Source organism: Nerophis lumbriciformis, linkage group LG16, assembly GCF_033978685.3.
Source record: "Nerophis lumbriciformis linkage group LG16, RoL_Nlum_v2.1, whole genome shotgun sequence".
Taxonomy (NCBI): Eukaryota; Metazoa; Chordata; class Actinopteri; order Syngnathiformes; family Syngnathidae; genus Nerophis; species Nerophis lumbriciformis.
The window spans coordinates 35,897,633-35,915,140 of record NC_084563.2 but is presented as its reverse complement, the minus strand read 5'-3'; the positions used below and the strand labels follow the sequence as shown (position 1 = coordinate 35,915,140).

General features: G+C 40.1%; 1 protein-coding gene across 3 annotated transcripts in view; it reads right to left on the bottom strand.

Moving 5' to 3' along the window:
• The window catches only part of cabp2a (calcium binding protein 2a), a 74,088-nt gene extending 56,850 nt beyond the window's left edge, over window positions 1-17,238 (bottom strand). For 2 of the 3 annotated variants that reach the window (XM_061977046.1, XM_061977049.1), the window contains exons 1-2: window positions 17,072-17,238; window positions 2,537-2,719 (exon numbers count right to left, since the gene is read on the bottom strand). In XM_061977046.1, the coding sequence (XP_061833030.1) occupies window positions 2,537-2,719; window positions 17,072-17,131 (243 nt within the window). In that variant the 5' untranslated portion in view covers window positions 17,132-17,238. The remainder of the gene's footprint in view (window positions 1-2,536; window positions 2,720-17,071) is intronic. The other variant, XM_061977050.1, reaches the window with a different exon arrangement.
• Between the last annotated feature and the right edge of the window lie 270 nt (window positions 17,239-17,508).

The following is a 17,508-nucleotide window of genomic DNA, read 5'->3' as shown; positions in this document are numbered from 1 at the left end:
ACATATTTATACTCATTGTCCCAAATATGAATTGAGCTAATTTATATTAACTATAAACAATTTAGTTAAACGTAAAAATGAATGACTGAGCATTTCATGGAAGCTGCTTTTATACCCAATTATGGCACCCACCTGTTCCCAATTAGCCTGTGCACCCGTGGGATGTTCCAAATAAGTGTTTGATGAGCATTCCTCAACTTTCTCAGTCTCTTTTGCCACTTGTGCCAGCTCAACTTTATGTTCCACAGGACTATTGCTGGTGCTTTCCGGATGGTTATTTATTGGGTTTTATGGGCGGGTTGGAGGACTTCCCATTGGCTGTGCTTTAAGCGTACTTTTCATTACGTGTTAGAATGCATTAAAACAAAAAGACATCCGTAGTCATGTCATTTATAATGACTGTGAACAATCGGCAAAACTCCAAAAAAAGTGCAGTTCCCCTTTAAGTAGTCAGGAGTAAATGAGTATCAGGTGTGTGCACACGTGGTTACGCCCCGTGACTCAGAAACCAGGCAGTGCAACAAAAAAAAAGAGATAAATAGCCCCCCCTTTTAGACCAGTTGATCTGCCATCTCTTTTCTGGACTCTCACACTATTAACTAGATCCACTCAATGTCCATTGCACCGGTCGCCAAGGGGGTCAGGGGGCGGTCCCCTCCAAGCTTTCTCATTGTAGCCCATTGGGTTGAGTTTTTCCTTGCCCTGATGTGGGATCTGAGCCGAGGATGTCGTTGTGGCTTGTTCAGCCCTTTGAGACACTTGTGATTTAGGGCTATATAAATAAACGTTGATTGATTTATTGATTGAGATCTGCCAGATCATGACACAAACAACTTAGAAGGATTTTTTTCCACATTCGTTTCTTTTTTGTAGTCAGGGATTATTCTGTCAATAACAGTCCCAGGAACACAATCGTTCCTTCCTCTAGTATGTCCTCTTCCACGTTGCCTGTTTTTGTGTGTTCCAGTCGTTGCTGTGGTGCTTGCCAAGTATCTTCTTCAATTTTAGATTACGTTTGTTCGAGCAAGATTTCGACTTACTTCAGGCACGTTGGTGGGACGGAACCGTTGTGTTTGTGCTGACATGATCGTTGCACACCACACACGTAAAGATCATTACGGCTAAATGCTTCATGTTTTATTTTTTGTGTGGGCTCTCTAAGAAAAAAACAAAACAAATTGCCTAAGGTTTAGACAATCTTTGTGTGTGCCCGCTGTAGTGTAAGAGATGGTTAAGCAGACGTCCTAACTTCAGTAAATCTAATTAGTAAAAAATGGAATACGTTCTATACATTCCCACATAAGTTACAAATCCAGATGTGCTCCTTATCATGTTGTGAGAGCAAAGTGGTGGTAATGATGTGCATCTGTCTGCCTTGTCTTCTCACTCATTCAACTGCTAATCCCTGCTAAATCCCAATCAATCTCTTCTGTCTTTCTTTCGACAGGACATCCGTCACCCTTAGCCCTCAAACCCAATAACCCCTCCTTCCTTTTCTCATCATCTGCTCCATCTGTTGCTGACATGACTCTTTTCAACAATCGCAAATGATTATATGCATGTATGTATGTATGTATGTATGTATGTATGCATGTATGCATGTATGCATGTATGCTTTTATGTATGTATGTATGTGTGCGTGTGTGTACTGTATATATGTCTGTCAGTAAGTATTTACACACAACTTGTTTTCTTAGCAAACGTTAAAAAAAAATCAGTCACCACTGTTATGTGTTATCTTAAAAAAATATTTCAAAGTTATACACAAATACAATAATGCAGTTGATCAATGTGAAATTTCCTACTGGTGGTACTTGTTTACCAACACAATCCCATAAATCATCACCAGGGGCGTCCCGATACAACTTTTTAACTTCCGATAAGAGAACTATATTGGAGCTTTAGGTATTGGCCGATCAGCACAACTCACACATTTTTATTATTTTACTGTGTAGAATGCTAGAAAAGGTTTGATCATTCAAAATGAGTTAAGTTAGGTATGAAAAACGTTAGCCTATTTATTATTAACTGGATAGGATGGACTTATGCTGTCTTGAAATTGAAGAGGAGTGGTCATTTGTTTTTTGGCGACATTGAGTTGTCACAATAATTCATTAAGTTACACATATATTTTATATCATTCGAATGATGAGGACACATTTGTTACTGGGAACTTTCTAACATTAAGTAATATGCAACTATAATTATTTGATACTTGTTTATATCGACAAATGTGGTGTCTTAGATGTTAATAATGTTCAATTTAGAACACTTATTCCATAGAGCATGTCTAGTGTGTCTGCTATTGTGTGCTTAGCTGTTGTGTAGCTGCTAGTTCCTAGTAGCCTTTAGCCAACCATGTTCACCTTTAGCAAATCCATCCATCCATGATTTGACTAAAATACAAGAAAAACAGTCCTGGGATTAATTTTTGTCCCAGTCCACCCCCTCGAAGTATGAACACAACTGTAGTTCCGTCCTCAATTCCCCAGTCTTGATTAATATTTAATAATGAAACCAGAGTTCACAGTCCTACCTGCCCAAACACGGAATCAACGATGGGTCGCAAATTCCTCCTGTCTCCTTCCTGCAGCCAAAGGTCATCAGGGTCCCCCACAGGGGAGGACAGGCTTAAAGTTTTGGCCTTTGGCTTTGGAGCCCTCTTGATGCTCGCTGAACTCCAACGTCGCAGGGACTCAATTTTATTTTTGATGGAACCCTGCAGAGGAGTTAATGAGCAGTAGACAGAAGTAAAACAGTGTTTTCTTATCAGAGCACCTTATAGTCGTGACTGGGGATGTCTTGATCAACATTTTTGGCCTCAGATCAGATCAAAACATTTGGCAATGGCTAATAGAAGTGAAAATGTTTATTAAAAAGTAAACGCAATAACAATTATATCAAGCTTAAATTATTACATTTATTTTATTTATTTGCACACATGCACAGACCCAAAAAGAAAACAATGTACAATGTTATGCAACATACATGTGGGAAAGATTAAGATGAGTTTTAACCAGGGATAATAAATTAAATATTTTATGGGCCACATTTCCAGAAAGCTAAAGACCAGGGTGGCAGACTTCTGCCTTCAAATTATTAGTCATATTTTGTATATTCCTGAGAACCAGAGTCCTCTACAGTAGACGTTTAGCGTTGGGCTTTTTACAGTATTGTTGTTCTATTGCGGGCGCATTGTTGCGAATGTCATGTCTCCCAGGATGCAAAGGACAATTTGCAGGTGATAAACTTTTAATTACAATGACAAAGGCAAAATAAGCACATGAAGTTTGAGGCATAACTCTTGTGTGATGTTCGGGTCTGTGGGACCCGTTTTCGATTTTTATTAAAAGAAAAATGATACAATTAATTAATTTTTCAAACTGAGACTCACTGGCTTTGGCTCATTTTCTGTGAAGAACATATATCAGAAAACATATTTAATGACCATACACCCCCCCTACACATTTCTATTACATATAAGATGTCCGGGTCCACTTGACCCGGGGCTAATAGAAGTGTGGAAATTGATGTTCTGTGTACCACACACATGCACACACACACACACACACACACACACACACACACACACACACACACACACACACACACACACACACACACACACACACACACACACACACACACACACAGCAGGTCTAGACAGGGGGAGGACAGAGTGCAGGTACACAGAACATCAGAGGGTCAAATGTGCGAGAAAATGAGAGCAGACAGTGTTGACAAACACAGTTGTAACCTTGTGTGGGAACCGCAGGTGCAGAAACACAAAAGAAGAATCCCTGTTGGATGCAGAAACTGGCAGAGACATTTCCATGCAACGTTCATATTGTTGTTACTCAGCCAGTGTTTGTGGGTCTTAGACTTAAACTTAGACTTACTTTTTATTGTCATTCAAATTTGAATTTCTGTGGGGCTGTTTTGGTTGACAAGACTATGCAGCATTGCGTGGACTTCGGGGGCGGTACCTCTGGATTGGCAGAACCGGGGTGGTTCCTCTTTTTAAGAAGGGGAACCAGAGGGTGTGTTCCAACTATCGTGGTATCACTATCCTCAGCCTTCCCGGTAAGGTCTATTCAGGTGCACTGGAGAGGAGGCTACGCCGGATAGTCGGACCTCGGATTCAGGAGGAACAGTGTGGTTTTCGTCCTGGTCATGGAACTGTGGACCAGCTCTATACAGGGTCCTGGAGGGTGCATGGGAGTTTTCCCAACCAGTCTAAATGTGCTTTGTGGACTTGGAGAAGGTATTCGACCGTGTCCCTCGAGAAGTCCTGTGGGGAGCGCTCAGAGAGTATGGGGTATCGAACTGTCTGATTGTGGCGGTCCGCTCCCTGTACAATCAGTGTCAGAGCTTGGTCCGCATTGCCGGCAGTAAGTTGGACACGTTTCCAGTGAGGGTTGGACTACGCCAAGGCTGCCTTTTGTCACCGATTCTGTTCATAACTTTTATGGACAGAATTTCTAGGCGCAGTCAAGGCGTTGAGGGGATCTGGTTTTGGTGGCTGCAGGACTAGGTCTCTGCTTTTTGCAGATGATGTGGTCCTGATGGCTTCATCTGGCCAGGATCTTCAGCTCTCACTGGATCGGTTCGCAGCCTAGTGTGAAGCGACTGGGATGAGAATCAGCACCTCCAAGTCCGAGTCCATGGTTCTTGCCCGGAAAAGGGTGGAGTGCCATCTCCGGGTTGGGTAGGAGACCCTACCCCAAGTGGAGAAGTTCAAGTATCTCGGAGTCTTGTTCCCGAGTGAGGGAAGAGTGGATCGTGAGATCGACAGGCGGATCAGTGCGGCGTCTTCAGTAATGCGGACGCTGTATCATGCGATGTGGTGAAGAAGGAGCTGAGCCGGAAGGCAAAGCTCTCAATTTACCGGTCGATCTACGTTCCCATCCTCACCTATGGTCATGAGCTTTGGGTTATGACCGAAAGGACAAGATCACGGGTACAAGCGGCCGAAATGAGTTTCCTTTGCCGGGTGGCGGGGCTCTCCCTCAGAGATAGGGTGAGAAGCTCTGCCATCAAAGTAAAGCCGCTGCTCCTCCACATCGAGAGGAGCCAGATGAGGTGGTTCGGGCATCTGGTCAAGATGCCACCCGAACGCCTCTCTCGGGAGGTGTTTAGGTCACGTCTCTCCGGTTGGAGGCCACGGGGAAGACCCAGGACACGTTGGGAAGACTATGTCTCCCGGCTGGCCTGGGAACGCCTCGGGATCCCCCGGGAGGAGCTGGACGAAGTGGCTCGGGAGAGGAAAGTCTAGGCTTCCCTGCTCAGGCTGCTGCCCCCGCTACCCGACCTCGGATAAGCGGAAGAAGATGGATGGATGGATGGAGTAAGTAAACAAATATTAAATACATAAATTATCTTTATCTAAAAAAAAAAAAGGTTCAAAATGTTTATCATAATTATTGTTTTTTGTACTTTGTCAACACTTTGAACAGTCTCTTAAACCGAATCATATTGGTGCTTTGTTTGATTTCTTTGCTTAATCAATTCCATAATTTAATTCCACATACAGATATTCCAAATGTCTTAAGTGTTGTATGTGCATACAAGTGTTTTTAAACTAGATTTTCCTCTAAGGTTATACTTCTCTTTTGTTGAGACAAATTGTTGTACATTCTTGGGTAGCAGCTTATAGTTTGCTTTGTACATAATTTTAGCTGTTTGCAAACGCACCAAATTGTTGAATTTCAATATTTGTGATTCAGTAAATAAAGGGTTTGTATGTTCTTTATATCCAACATTATGTACTATTCTAATTGATCTTTTTTGTAACACAGTTAGTGAATGAAGTGTACTTCTGTAGTTGTTTCCCCATATTTCTACACAATAACTCAGATATGGTAACACTAGCGAGCAATAAAGAACATGAAGGGATTTTTGGTCTAGAACATATTTTGCTTTATTCATCATTGATGTGTTTCTTCTACTTTATGCTGTATATTTTTACATGAGATTTCCAGTTCATTTTATCATCTATTATTACACCCAATGTGTTTTCTTTTACCCTTTCAATATCTACCCCGTCTATTTGTAATTGTGTTTGACTTTCTCTTCTACTGTTACCAAATAACATTATTTTAGTTCTACTGAGATTCAAAGATCTGTTTTTGTCAAACCATCTTTTTAATTTGTTCATTTCTTCTGTTATTATTTGCATTAACTTGTATGTGTTCTCTTCTGAACAAAACACAGTTGTATCATCTGCAAATAATGCCAACGTTAAGTCCTTTGTAACTTTGTAAATGTCGTTTATATAGAGAGTTACAGGAGCGCTGAGCTGTTTTTAAGGACCTTCTGCAAAAAATGTAGTCAAATGTGACAGCACTGTATTGTTTTTTTTTTAATTTTCTGCTGAATCCCACCACAACAACCCAACCATCCTTAACTTTCTGGAAATGTGTGCCCCCCAAAACAATTTAGTTCAATATTCCTGTTTTAAAGTAGATTAAAGTCACCACAGTGTCCTGTTGAGTATGTATATCAGAAGAATATGTTGCTATTTACTATTGGTAAATCAGTAGATAAATATACATACTGTTCTTACACATAAAAATAGTTATACAATATTTGTTCACATTAAATATTGTCAAAATGTAGCATGTCATAAGAAGAAAAGTAGATGAAGACAGTCTATTGGGAAAAAATACTTATCAAGCATTGCGACACCCAAAAGGAATTAAGCCAAATCTCTGCCAGTAAATTTTGGTATATAAAAAAAAATATTGGCATTGTAGATAAACTTGTATTGGCATTTCAACAAGTGTTTTCATTGTAACACAATTAAATAAATGAATAAATAAAAACATTAAAAAAGCCAATATTGTTGGTGGATACTTTTGTATCATATGTTTTTCAAAGCCAATCGTCATATGTTTTACACTGTCATTGTTTGTGTGTGTTTAAATAATTAAATGATAAATGGGTTATACTTGTATAGCGCTTTTCTACCTTCAATGTACTCAAAGCGCTTTGACAGTATTTCCACATTCACCCATTCACACACACATTCACATACTGATGGCGAGAGCTGCCATGCAAGGCGCTAACCAGCAGCCATCAGGAGTAAGGGGTGAAGTGTCTTGCCCAAGGACACAACGGACGTGACTAGGATGGTAGAAGGTGGGGATTGAACCCCAGTAACCAGCAACCCTCCGATTGCTGGCACGGCGAATCTACTAACTTCGCCACAGGCTTTCATTTTCACCTTCACATTTTTCTGATTCATTTAAGTTTTTTTACAGATACAAATTACTGGCAGTGGTTTTACGTGGGGGTGGTATATAACGTAGAAGAAGACAGGTGATACCAACGGGGTTCAAATTCAGTTTAAGTTATAAAATGTCTTTGTTTTAAGTTAGGCATACAATGAGGATGTAGTATAAAATAAGCATATATAAACAAATATTTGTTGTATGGCGGAGCTAATCGGAGAGAAAAGAGTGACTTTAAAATATAATTATAGGTGTATTTATTTATTTAAAACATCTAACAGCAGACATGGTGTTGAAGTGAATTAATTGACTCATATTGTGTTCAGGCAGCACGGTGGAAGAGGGGTTAGTGCATCTGCCTCACAATACCAAGGTCCTGAGTAGTCTTGGGTTCAATCCCGGGCTCGGGATCTTTCTGTGTGGAGTTTGCATGTCCTCCCCGTGACTGCGTGGGTTCCCTCCGGGTACTCCGGCTTCCTCCCACTTCCAAAGACATGCACCTGGGGATAAGTTGATTGGCAACACTAAATTGGCCCTAGTGTGTGAATGTGAGTGTGAATGTTGTCTGTTTATCTGTGTTGGCCCTGCGATGAGGTGGCGACTTGTCCAGGGTGTACCCCGCCTTCTGCCCGATTGTAGCTGAGATAGGCTCCAGCGCCCCCCCGCGACCCCAAAGGGAATAAGCGGTAGAAAATGGATGCATGGATATTGTGTTCAACATATTGTGAGTGTTTATATTCAACTTGGAGAAAGCGAACCACCAGATATAAGTAAATAATGCAATGGAAAAATGGAAAAAGATGGGGGAAAAATATTTTCTTGTTTTAGTATGTTATTTTTTTTAGGACAAACATGACACAAACCTTCCCAATTGTTAGAAAGCCCACTGTTTAATATGTGTGTGTGTATGCTTCACTGATGAGAGTATTTTCCTGAGGGAACTCTCCTCAAGGAATCAATAAAGTACTATCTATCTATCTCATACTCCCAAAATTCAGCGCCTCTCCCGAAAACCTCCCGGGACAAATTTTCTCCCGAAAATCTCCCGAAGTTCAGGCGGAGCTGGAGGCCATGCCCTCTCCAGCTCCATGCGTCACTCCTGAGTGACGTGTTGACAGCCTGTTCTCACGTCTGCTTTCCCACAATATAAACAGCATGCCTGCCCAATCCCGTTATAACTGTAGAATGATCGAGGGCGAGTTCTTAGTTTCTTATGTGGGTTTATTGTTAGGCAGTTTCATTAACGTCCTCCCAGCGCGGTAACAACACACAACAACAGCAGTCAAGTTTTTGTCTACTGTAAAGCAGTTCGTCTGCCGTAAACAGCAATGTTGTGACACTTTTAAACAGGACAATACTGCCATCTACTGTACATGCATATGTGACCCACCCATAATGTGTCACATTTTTGTGTTGATTTATTTATTTTATTTTGTGGTTTGAATTTGTTTTTGGAGCTGTCATTACACATTTATCAGTATTCACATTGGTCAGTAGGAGGCAGTAGGGCGTTTCTTCCCAATTGAATGCTATCACCTGCAGACCGGAAGTGTCTTGTCATTCTGATGAGAGTGACCAGTCTGTGAACAATTGAAACGTCCTGTGTGCTTTTTCCTCCTGTATAACAGGTTAGTTTGGTGAATCAACTCACTGAATAATATCCATGTGATCTTTATAAGTTTAAGTACACATTCTGATGGTGGAGCCTAACTCTAAAGTGTTTGTGAGTTGTAGTTTGTATTTGTGAATGAATCCAGTGCACAGCTGCAGTAATCAATACAAAATGGCTACGTGAGTACGCAATGTTTATATAGGAACTTCTGATCCTAATTCAGACTCCCAAATTAGAGCTCCCGTTTTCTTATTGATTTTATAATGTATATTTGTATAATGTGTGTGTTCTGAAATAGTGACAGAGAATAGAACAAGGATGGACAATTCAACCCTTAACTCAACAATGAGTAGAGGAGTGTTAAGTGTGTGTATATGTGTAAATAAATGAACACTGAAATTCAAGTATTTCTTTTATTTATATATATATATATATATATATATATATATATATATATATATATATATATATATATATATATATATATATATATATATATAGCTAGAATTCACTGAAAGTCAAGTATTTCTTATATATATATATATATATATCTTAACCACGCCCCCAACCACGCCCCCTGCCCCACCCCCGACCACGCCCCCCATCCCCCACATTCCGAAATCGGAGGTCTCAAGGTTGGCAAGTATGATCTATCTATCTATTTGGTGAACATTATTTTGTCCTAATTTCTGCTATTCTTGAACTCACCATAGTGTGGACTGTGATGCAAAGTTTGTTTACATGTAAAATATTCCACTCCTTTGTGTCATTTTGTCCACCAAAAGTTTTATGCTGTGCGTGAATGCACAAAGGTGGGCTTTGTTGATGTTATTGGCTTGTTGGAGTGCTAATCAGGCATATTGGGTCACTGCATGACTGCATCAATGCTAACATGCTATTTAGGCTAGCTGTATGTACATATTGCCCTCATTATGCCTCATTTGTAGGTATATTTGAGCTCATTTAATATCCTTTACTTTTATCCTCTTTGTATATAATTTAGTTTTGCATGTCTCATGACACATTATCTGTATGTAATATTGGCTGCATTTCAGAGGTTTGTTGTTTTGTGTACCATGTTGTTCCAGACCACAGCAAAGGCTACCCAGCTTGCAAAGATTGTACTAAATCTATTAAAAGAAGACAGCCTGTAGTTTCCTTTAACTTGGACACATATATCGATACCTTTGGCCATTAAAAGCCAGTAATTTCCAGGAGTTATCTCACCTTCTGAGTAGCATCTGATTTACTAATGGTTTCTAATGTTGTAAAAATGTGTGGAATAAATATTACGTTTCAACATTTCTGTCAACGGAGATTTGCTTCAGCCTGCGACACATAATCATTTTGATAGTAGGCTAATACAAACACTTATATCATGTTTTGCTTTCATTATAAGACTTATATACGGTTTTTCATTTTTTGCGGCTCCAGACAGATTTGTTTTTTGTATTTTTGGGCCAATATAGCTCTTTCAATATTTTGGGTTACCAACCTCTGATCTAGCTACATGCCAAAATACTTAAAATGGTCTACTTTTTCCATATTTTGCCTATATAGTTTAATGTTGAGAACATCTATTCCTTTCTTCCTGGTAAACATCATATAGCAAGATTTACCAAGGGAGAGTTTAAATCCCCAGTGATATGATCGCTGTTTTACTTTACTAATGGCTTCTTTAATTATGTTTGTCACATTAAAAGGATCTCGCCCTCGAACCCAAATAGCGCCATCATTAGCATAAACAGAAGAACTGAACTGAACAGAACTGGACTAATGACACTTCCCTATAGTATATTATTTACAACCTCATACAGGCCTGGCTGAAGGACAGGCTGGCTTATAAGAGAGCTTGATTGGCAACCACGAACAGGTGAGGGAATTAGCGCTAAGGCCAGAGTGGTGAAACCAGACGGGAAATGAACAGAAATCGGAGCACTGGACAGGAAACAAAAAACAGAAAATATGGAAAAACAAGAACATGTCAGACCCGACACAACAGGTTGTGACAAAATTAGTGTTAAAATACAAGACTTCAAACATTGAAATAAATACTACGGTAAATATGCTTTCACCAATTTGTCAATTCTTGTAATTGAGTCACCAACCAAATGCCTGTGTAAGAGTTTTTCAAGTTAAAGTTAAAGTACCACTGATAGTCACACACACACTGGGTGTGGTGAAATTACCTTCTGCATTCGACCCATCCCCTTGTTCCATCCCCTGGGAGGTGAGGGGAGCAGTGGGCAGCAGCGGTGGCCGCGCTCGGGAATCATTTTGGTGATTTAACCCCCAATTCCAACCCTGTGTTGGAATTGACCTGAGTGCCAAGCAGGGAGGTAAAGGGTCTCATTTTTATAGTCTTTGGTAGGACTCGGCCGGGCTTTTTGAGTTCTACCTCCACGTTCACGTTTAACTTGTGCCTACTAATGAATATAGGATTTGTACACTTTGACGAACCTATCCAAAAATCTTATTTGTAAGGTAATAATAAGGTATTCCGTTTTAATTTTCTTAAATGTGTTTTTAATTTCATGTACATATGTAATTTAGAGTTTTAATTGACCTCTGTGGTTTGATGGGGGTTTATTTTTTATATTACATAATTTTTTTTTGTTCCTATTTTGTCTTTTTTAGAGCGAGATCCGTAGCCCACCCACAGTATGTAATTAAAAATAAAGGTGCAAATATTGATCAGAAGATGTTGTCACTGCTTGTGCCCTGCTTTTATATCGACGACTTGAGCTTGAGTTATTCGTCCAACCTCAGGTACTATTTTGAATTCATTCAAAAGATCCTGGTGAAACTGGATGCACACAGACTATCCGAGAAAATCCAGGTCCTCACAAACAAACTGGTGGAATAAAACCCTTTCACTGTGTAAAAATATTTTTGGCAAACTTGTTGCATGAAATTTGATAATGGGGGTGCTTCACCTGCTAAAACAAATACTACAGGGCTCGAAAGGCCTTGCGATTTCTTAATGCAAATGGGAGATGGGTCACCCTACTTGTTGGATGCAGGCTTAATTTACATGGTTGTACTCAATGAGCGGTACTGTGAAAGACAGGGTGTTTTGAACACTAATAAGTGCTGTTTGAAAATGAAGTAAATTAATTAACTCATGTTTTGTATATGGTGAATGCTTATATTCATCTTGAAGAAAGCAAACCACCAGTTTAAATAGTGGCATTTCAGTTTGAGCACATAAGATAAGGCCCCTTAGTTTGCTATTCGCAGGTGGATTGGATCATTTCTCGTAGGAAAGAGGCCCTAATTGAGGCTTCACAATGCAAAAGTGATAGCCTTATCCTTGAGAAGAGACTACATGTCTACCTCAACGCCAACATTTAAGTTATGACATAAAGCAGTTGTTTTCCAGATACTTACACACGAACATCTCCTTTTATGGTAATGGTGTGCTGTCCTGAATTAGCACACACCCAAAGACAGAAAGGATTAATATAAAACTGATGGTTTGGGTTCTCCAAGTTGGGAGTGCCTTATTTTCTTGACCTGGCCTCCCCCAGGAACTGCAGTCCTGTATAATGATGCTCACTTGTAATAAAGCAACTTTTGGTTCAGTAAAGCGTCTCCGACGTCTCTTTTTTATCCAGCCGCACTTCCGTGTCACCCTTCTGTGCGGACGAGGATGACAAGACCAGAAATACACATCAAAAAGTATTGTTTTTATTGGCTACCAGTGTTTTGATTAAACATCCTTTTGATTGGACAAATTCAATTTAATGTAGACTAACTTTACATATATATATACACATATATACATGTATATATAAGAGCAATACAGTGGTATTGAGTAAAACTGACTTGATTCGGTTAAGTTAGTCTACATTAAATTAAATGTGTCCGAACAAAAGGTTGTTAACAATCAAAACACTGGTAACTGATAAAAATAATACTTTTTGATGTGTATTTCTGGTCTTGTCGACAACCAAATGTTGCTTTATTACAAGCGAGTGTCATTATACAGGACTGCAGTTCCTGGAGGAGGTCAGGTCAGGAAAATGAGGCACTCCTAACTTGGAGAAGCCAAATGATCAGTTTTATATTCCCCCTTCACACCCTGACCATAAAATGAGATGTTCGTGTGTAAATTTCTGGAAAACAACTCCTTTAAGTCATAACTTAAATGTTGGCCTTGAGCTAGACATGTAGTCTCTTCCAGTGACGTGCAGTCAGGGGAGGCAGGTGAGGCAGGCCCTCACGTGCCATCATGGAAAGAAAAAAAATGTAAAAAGAAAAAAAAAAATTAAATTGTTATGTATCAAGTGATTATATTATGAAGTTATTTACCATTTAACTTCATCAGTTTTAGATTATTTTTATTCAAAATCGCTGAATTTTCACATTTGCCGTTAAAATACTGAGAAGAGACTTGCGGTGAGTCACCAGCCAGTTGAGCCTCAACATGGATTGCACAATGACTCGGCAGTATAGCTCGGTTGGTAGAGCGGCCGTGCCAGCAACTTGGGGGTTGCAGGTTCGATCCCCGCTTCCGCCATCCTAGTCACTGCCGTTGTGTCCTTGGGCAAGACACTTTACCCACCTGCTCCCAGTGCCACCCACACTGGTTTAAATGTAACTTAGATATTGGGTTTCACAATGTAAAGCACTTTGAGTCACTTGAGAAAAAGCGCTATATAAATGTAATTCACTTCACTTCACTTCCCTTCACTTCGGCTAACTGCTGGCCTGCTGTGCAGTGAGACCGTATTGCTATATGAATTATATTATACATTTCCATAGTTTAGTTAGCTGAGGTATATAATGTACAGTGTATTTTGTCAACAACTGTATGTGTGTAACGTATTTCTTGTGCTGAGTAATCATAAAACTGCTGCGAAGACGCACTGGGTGAGGCTCGCAGTAATCCCGCCTCCTGGTGGTAGAGGGCGGTAGTGATCCCAGCAATCATTCTTGCGACTACTCGGCTGCAGAATAAGTGACAACAAGCAGCAACAGTTAGCGATCGTTTATTTTTTCCTCTCGCCTGGATTTTTAACATGGAGGATTACATATCTAAAATAAAACAGTTTTTGTTATGCCCGTTTGATTGTGGACTATTACTGAAACCTTGTGGCGATGGGAAAATGCTGCGCGTCATGAGTTTGGGCACTTCTGGTTTACAATGTTAGTTCAGTTCATGAGACAATAAGAAGTAGACAAGTTGTGTTACCTCTTACAAGCCTTGGAAAAGATAAGTCTGTAAGTAAACCGTTTAACTTGTTTATGTGGCTCAATATGAAGGTGGAAAGTGGCTAAATTTGATAGTAAGATGTGTATTGAAAAACGATTTCTGTGCACCATTTTAACGGATGTTTGAGGACTTAAAATGGCTGCCGGTCGTCTATTTCCACCATAGAAATAGTTTCAACACTCAGCAGTGTTTGTTTGATGGTGGTGCTGTGTATTTGTGTGGAGCTGATGTTTACATATTGTGTATTGCATTTCAGTGTGTTGATTGAATCATATAGCTTATACATTGTCATTTCAGTTTTACAAAAAAATAAATAAAAGTCCAGTGCAAGACAAAGCAAGATCAACAACAATAAAGAGCCTAAATGGATTCATCTGCTTTGGAACTTTATTAGAACATTCTGGATTGGTTGTTAGCTATCTGCCAAGCTGTATAACCTCAACACATATAGTGAGGGCAGAACAGTTTTCTAAACTGGACTTTCCATCGAAGCAGGAGGTAATAATTAAAGGAAGATCTCCATTGAGACAGAGAGACTTTTAAAACTGAAGAAAGATAAGGAAGACTTCTATAAACAAGTTATCGATGCTTTTGTTTAGAAGGAGCGGCGCATGGACTTCATTTATAAGTAAAGGTAAGACCATAATAACGTTTTTTTTTATTAAATGTGCTTTTTTGTGTGCTACAGTTTGTTTGTGTAAAGTTGAAGTTAAGTTAAAGTACCAATGATTGTCACACACACGAGGTGTGGTGAAATTTGTCCTCTGCATTTGACCCATCCCCTTGCTCATCCCCTGGGAGGTGAGGGGAGCAGTGGGCAGCAGCGGCGCCGCGCCCGGGAATCATTTTTGGTGATTTAACCCCCAATTCCAACCCTTGATGCTGAGTGCCAAGCAGGGAAGAATGCTGGTATGAGCTTTTAAACATAACTCGTTAACTGCTGCCAATCAAATGGTGAATAAGATACTCTTTAGGGTTCATATGTTTGTAAATCTGACTGTGATGAAGTCAGTGCCTCACCAGCCATGAACCTCACCGCACGTCACTGGTCTCTTCTCAAGGATAGAGCTATCACTTTTGCATTCCGAAGTCTCAATTAGGGCCTATTTCCTACAAGAAGTGATCCAATCCACCTGCGTATACCCAACTAAGGGGCCTTATCTTATTATGTGCTCAAACTGAAATACCACTATTTAAACTAGTGGTTTGCTTTCTCCAAGATGAGTATGTGCTCCAATCACTCTATCACAAACAAATAAGAGTTATAGAAATTATTGGAAACTCAAGACAGCCAAAACATTATGTTCTTTACAAGTGTACGTAAACTTTTGACCACAACTGTATGCAGTTCATTAGCTGAACTCAACCAAATCACACAAGTTTAACAACCTTTTTACACATAAGAACAACATAACCGACTTAAGTGTGCAATTCTTAAGTCACTGTTGTAGAAAATACTTCAATTTATAGATTGCATTGAAGGAAAACTGATGTATGGACACTTAAAGTTTTGTACAGCCTTTTGACAAAACATTGTAAAGTAAATCGGACCAAAAAATGTTTGAGTGTGGGAGGTATTTGCGAGCGGCAATACTCAAGATAAGCCAGAGCAGGAAACCAGAGTCAAATACAAGGACATCCCAAAGCCCCTTTGGAAAAGTATATCAGACTTTGGGTAGAAGGAGAGGACAGGCATTTTGCGAGGAGCCAGAGGTGACAGAATGTCTCCTTTTCAGTAACTACAGTTCGTCGCTACATCTGTAAGTGCAATTTAAAATTCTACTATGCAAAGCGAAAGCCATTTATCAGTAACACCCAAAAACGCTGTCGGCTTCGCTGGGCCCGAGCTCATCTAAGATGGACTGATGCAAAGTGTAAAAGTGTTCCGTGGTCTGACGAGTCACCATTTCAAATTGTTTTTAGAAACTGTGGACGTCGTGTCCTCCGGAACAAAGAGGAAAATAACCATTTGGATTGTTATAGGCGCGAAGTTCAAAAGCCAGCATCTGTGATGGTATGGGGGTGTATTAGTGCCCAAGACATGGGTAACTTACACATCTGTGAAGGCACCATTAATGCTGAAAGGTACATACAGGTTTTGGAGCAACATATGTTGCCATCCAAGCAACATTATCATGGAAGCCCCTTCTTATTTTAGCAAGACAATGCCAAGCCAGGTGTTACAACAGTGTGGCTTCATAGTAAAAGAGTGCGGGTACTAGACTGTCCTGCCTGTAGTCCAGACCTGTCTCCCATTGAAAATTTGTGGCGCATTATGAAGCGTAAAATACGACAATGGAGACCCCGGACTGTTGAACAACTTAAGCGGTACATCAAGTAAGAATGGGAAAGAATTCCACCTGAAAAGCTTAAAAAATTGGTCTCCCAGTTCCCAAACATTAACTGAGTGTTGTTAAAAGGAAAGGCCATGTAACACAGTGGTAAAGATGCTCCTGTGCCAACTTTTTTGCAATGTGTTGCCGCCATTAAATTCAAAGTTAAGGATTATTTGCAAAAAAACAATTTATTTTTTTCAGTTTGAACATTAAATATCTTGTCTTTGCAGTCTATTCAATTGAATATAAGTTGAAAAGGATTTGCAAATCATTGTATTCTGTTTTTATTTACGAATTACAAAACGTGCCAACTTCACTGGTTTTGGATTTTGTACTTTTTTCGTGTCATCGAAGCGACTGCGCACTGTGGATAGACGACGCACTTGTTGCAGCTTGCTCTCAAATACTAGTCGGTATTCTGGCATGGCACACACCCTCCTGGAACTCATGGAACTCAAAGAATTCAGTACAGATCAGCCAGGCTCGACAGCTGATCAGTTAAAAAAGGCAAATATCCCATGATTAGGATGAGGTCTAGAGTTGTGACCCAAACACATGCGTATATTCGCAGCTATCAAACATGTTGAAGCAAGTTCATAAAACCAGGAGAAGTTATTTGATTGTGATGACAAGATAAACGACAGAAGGTCGCAGGACTTGAGCATCAACTGACCTTCTTCAATAACTTTCCCTCCGGAACATCCATGGACGATACGCTCTTCGCGTCAGTCATCTCTGCAACGTGCAAACACGGAGACGTCTGCGCTTCCCACTCGTCCTCGATATCTGCGGAGCATTTGATAATCTGAGGCGCATCTCTTCCTGCCGTCGCTCCTCCTTCTCTCATCCCTGCCTCACTTTCATCCACTTTGCTTCACCCGTCAGGATTTCAGTTGTCTGCTTGTTTCTATCTCTTCCAGGAAACACACAAGCACACACAAAAGCATGCACACACACTACACAACATGGCCTAATGTATGTTTATGGGCAAAATGTGCTCTGACACAAGTGTGTCGGGGGAATTTCTGGCACACTTTTATGGGCATGTTCAATCTCCAATAATCCAATATGTATTTCTCTCTCTGAGCTGCAAGCATGAATGCATACTGA